Raw genomic sequence first — 4,481 nt, 5'->3', positions numbered from 1 at the left:
GAAAACCTCGCTACTTCATAATTCCTCGTTTCCATTTATTTTATTTATTTATTTTTTTAGCCATTTCAGTTCCATCGAGTAATCTTTATATTTAACCGTGGGCGCAAAGAGCCTCTCACTATTCCTTTTAATATTTATTTTTCTGTTTCTTTTTTTAGGGCCACACTCTCAGGAGGCTTTCCATAAAACCTGGTTTGGCCCACCTCAGGGGTACATAACTTTTGGCAACTCATGTAATTTGCATAGCTCTACCTCCGTCTTGAGAATTCAAGGTTGCACCAAATGGTGGATTTTAAACTTTTTTTAGCCTTTTTATTTTTGTAAATATTTTTTTATCAAATATGTTTATTTCATTGATTTGATTATGTTTTTATTTTTATCATTTTTAATCTTATTTATATTTTGTATCAAGTATGTTTATTTCATTAATGATTTTACGTAGACGATTCAGTGTTAAATTGTGTTGTCAAAGTCACGTGGAGATAAAATTCTGCGTCTCATGACTTGTTAGAAATTCTAAGTATATATTATTATTATTATTATTATTATTATTATTATTATTATTATTATTATTATTATTATTCAAAAGACGAACCCCATTCATATGGAAGAAGCCAACCAAGGGGGCCAGTGACTTGAAATTCAAGCTTCGAGGAATATTAAGGAGCTCAACAGAAAGAAGTAACAGAATCTGAATAAAGTTTTATCTTTCACAAATATCAAACAACGAAAATCGTATATTACATAATTCACTATGCCTTGGGAATGGCTTGCACCCTAAGGGAATTATAATTGATAATTGATCATTGCTTCTGCCTTATCAGGTGGTCAGTCATTGTTGTTTCTTTCTAAGCTAAAGACCCAGGTTCGATTCCGGGCTGGGTCAAAATCACATACCAATTATAACATCCTTCGTGTGTAGGTTATTCCCAAGGTATAGTGATTTGATATTGAACGACAATTGTGGCTAAATATTTGCATATAAAAATTGTCACGTTTGTATAAGTGACCAAAAATTCCACCTTTTTATTAAATACATTCACAGACTCAGTCAATGAGTCACTCTTGTGTTTGCAAGGGGCCATTACTCTCTCCGAAGTCTCATCAGCAGCGAAAGTCAGGTTTTGGAAATAAATCGGTCAATGAAACTTTTTAAAATGAATTCAATTATAAAGTTTAAAAAATGTAAGTTAAGTGACAACATATAAGTAAAAATATAAAAAAAAAAACCTTTCGGGCAAGCCCTGAGAGAGCTGATAATCAGCTCAGTGGTTTAGTAAAACTATAATAATAATAATAATAATAATAATAATAATAATAATAATAATAATAATAATAATAATAATAATAATAATAATAATAATAATAATAATAAAATACACTTTTCGGCACACGCAATATACAGTTCCGAGAAGGTTTTCACTAAGATATCTCAGCGGTGCCAGAGAGAGAGAGAGAGAGAGAGAGAGAAGGAATATCAAGTATGAACTCTTTTATTTTAGAGAGAGAGGAGGCAAAAGAATGACCTAAGACTTTGCTGAATTGGGTCAAAGAATATAAAAGAATAGACTAACAATTGCATGAGGATGGCGGAAGAATGACCTCCCAGTTACACGATCATCGGAAAATACTTCGTTCCTTTTGCGAGGTCCGTTCATTTGGACTGTCGAGGATAAAATTCGGCCGGGCGATGACCCATATTCGTGTCCAATATGTCGACAAAGTGGGGCTTGACTGGAAAAGGATTTGATAGACTCTATGAAAATGGGAGGTGAATTACGTAAATGAAAAGTCAAGTTGGATGGAATAAAGGCTATTTTTAATCATATTTACAATCGAAAAGTACAATAAATTACAATTAAGACTTTGTAGAATTACGTGATTCTATGAAAAGGATTTTTTGTGTGAAAAGGCTGTTTATTTAGAAGAAATAGACTACGAGGTAATTGAACTGCATAGCCAAAAATCAAGCTGAATGAAATCAAAGCTATTTTTAATTACATATTTACAGTCGAAAAGCGCAATAAATTAAAATGAAAACTTTGTAGAAAAATATACAAATACTATCCCGACGAACAGAGCTGAAATGTTCCACGGCCATCTGCTGACGGCTTTGATATCATCGTAAATAATGATATTGGATAAAACTATTTGTTTTTATTGAAAAGTCCTTTTGCCTGAATTGAGGATAATGGCGTCGATGGATGTAAACACCTGTCATGGCTGCCGACTTTGGTTTTAGGGAAAGCAGAGTTTCAACTATTACGGTTTGGTCTCCAGGAAGCTGATTTTGTATGTAAACTTATCAATGCTTTTTATGACTATGATATTTGCATGTTCATTCATTCATCTCCATTTTTACTTTGCAAGTATCAATAAAGTCATTCAATTATATATACATTCAAATATGAACACACACGTGTATACATATACAGATACACATTTTAATACACATATACTGTATATATAGCCTACATATATGTATATATATATGTATATATATATATATATATATATATATATATATATATATATATATATATATATATATATATATATATATATATATATATATAATATATATATATATATATATATATATATATATATATATACATATATATACATATATGTGTGTGTAAATATATATACAGAGAGAGAGAGAGAGAGAGAGAGAGAGAGAGAGAGAGAGAGAGAGAGAGAGAGAGAGAGATAATCCAATTCACCTTTATGGGAGTTAGTGTGGAAGTTGAATAAGATCTAAAACGACCATTGAAATGAATTGATACTTAGTACAAATGGGGTAAGAAAAATTATTGAAAGGGTGATATTAATTTCTTTCTTTATTAATTTATCTATTATTTATTTATATGAAAGCTTCACTTTCTAAAGTAAAAACGACTTGGAATCTACAAAATCTCGACCATCTCCTCTGAACCTTTCAATATCCTCAAAAAAAAAAAAAAAAAAAAAAAACGACGTGAAGGAACAGAGAAAGATTCAGTCCACGACGATATTATATATAACAGCTCCAAGCCCCTCTCCCCATCCACCACCCCCCCTCTCATCCCATAAGCTCCAACTCGAAGGAACTTTTCCCCGGAAGGTGAAATAAAGTTTGTCTTTTTCTCTCCGAAGTCATTCGAGATTTCGGTTGGTGTAATGAAGACATTTTTATCTTTAACGGTTTTTATGAAACTTTCCCCCTGAGAATTGTATAGAGCTTCAGGTTATTATTGTTCGTGAAAGAGGAAGGAAAGTTTTATCAATTCTTCAGAAGGGGGAAAGAAATAAGATATTTTTTATTATTATTATTTGGAAAAACTCTCAAAATCTGGTCCCACACACCTTGGGAGAGTGGATGGGAGTAGTTGGTGAGTGGATGGTAGTGGGGGAGTGGATGGCAGTAGTTGTGGGGAGTGGATGGCAGTGGACGGGGAGTGAATGGGAGACTGGAAGTGAGTGGAAGTTATATTGGGTGGATGGGAGTTGTTGGTGGAATGAATGGGAGTAGTTAGGGTGAATGAATGGGGGAAGTGGATGGGAATAGTTGTGGGGAGTGGTGGGAATAGGGGAGTAGATGGGAGTAGTTGTTGGGATGGATGGGAGTAATGGTGGAGTGAAATGTTTGGGAGTGGATGGGAGTAGTGGATGGGAGATGTGGGGGATGGATGGGAGTAGTAGCAGTTGGAGGAGTGGATGGATGGGGGAGTAGATGGAGAAGTTGGTGGGAATGAATGTGAGTAGTTGTGGGAGTGGATCAGAAGTGGGTGAGTGGATGGGAGTATTTGGGAGTAGATGGGAGTAGGTGGTAGTGAATGGGAGCAGTTGTGGGAGTGATAATGTATGGGAGTTGTGAGGAGTGGATAGGAGTATAAGAGTAGTTGGGGAGTGGATGGGAAGCAGGGGAGTGGATGGGAAGTAGTTGGGGGTAGATGGGAGTAGTTGGTGGGAGTGAATGGGAGTTGTTGAATGGGAGTAGTTGGGAGAGTAGATGGGAGTAGTTGGTGGAGTGATCAGAGAATGGGAGTAGTTGGGAGAGTAGATGGGAGTAGGGTGGGAGTAATGGGGTAGTTGTTGGGAGTGGATGGGAGTATGGGTAGTGGGGGTAGTGAATGGAAGTAGTGAAGGATAGAGCATGGGAGTAATAGATGGGAGTGGATGGGAGTATTTGGGGAGTTTTTGGGAGTGGATTGGGGGAGTGATTGGGTGTAGTGGGAGGAAGTAGTTGTGAGTAGTTGGTTGAGTGGTTGGGAGTATTTGTGGGAGCATATGGGAGTAGTCAGGGAGTGGTTTGGGGTAGTTTGGGGAGTGGATGGGAGTAGTTGTGGGGAGGAGGGAGTAGATGGGGAGTGGGTGGGAATAGCCAGGGAGTGGATGGAAGTAGTTGGGGTGAAAAGTGGCCTTAGGTTAACCAGACCACTGAGCTGATTAACAGGAGAGTGGATAGGATTAGTTATTTGGGGCTAGAACCAGTTGGT

At 36.4% G+C, this 4,481-nt stretch overlaps 1 protein-coding gene across 1 annotated transcript in view; it reads right to left on the bottom strand.

Annotated features, from left to right (window-relative positions):
- LOC136846845 (uncharacterized) overlaps positions 1-4,272 on the bottom strand; it is a 20,995-nt gene extending 16,723 nt beyond the window's left edge. Inside the window, exon 1 of the mRNA XM_067118114.1 lies at positions 3,349-4,272. Within this exon, the coding sequence (XP_066974215.1) occupies positions 3,349-4,272 (924 nt within the window). The remainder of the gene's footprint in view (positions 1-3,348) is intronic.
- Positions 4,273-4,481: the final 209 nt, after the last annotated feature.

Source organism: Macrobrachium rosenbergii, chromosome 15, assembly GCF_040412425.1.
Source record: "Macrobrachium rosenbergii isolate ZJJX-2024 chromosome 15, ASM4041242v1, whole genome shotgun sequence".
In the NCBI taxonomy this organism is placed as follows: domain Eukaryota; kingdom Metazoa; phylum Arthropoda; class Malacostraca; order Decapoda; family Palaemonidae; genus Macrobrachium; species Macrobrachium rosenbergii.
Note: the sequence above shows the minus strand (reverse complement) of the source record. Positions and strands in the feature narration are given on the sequence as shown.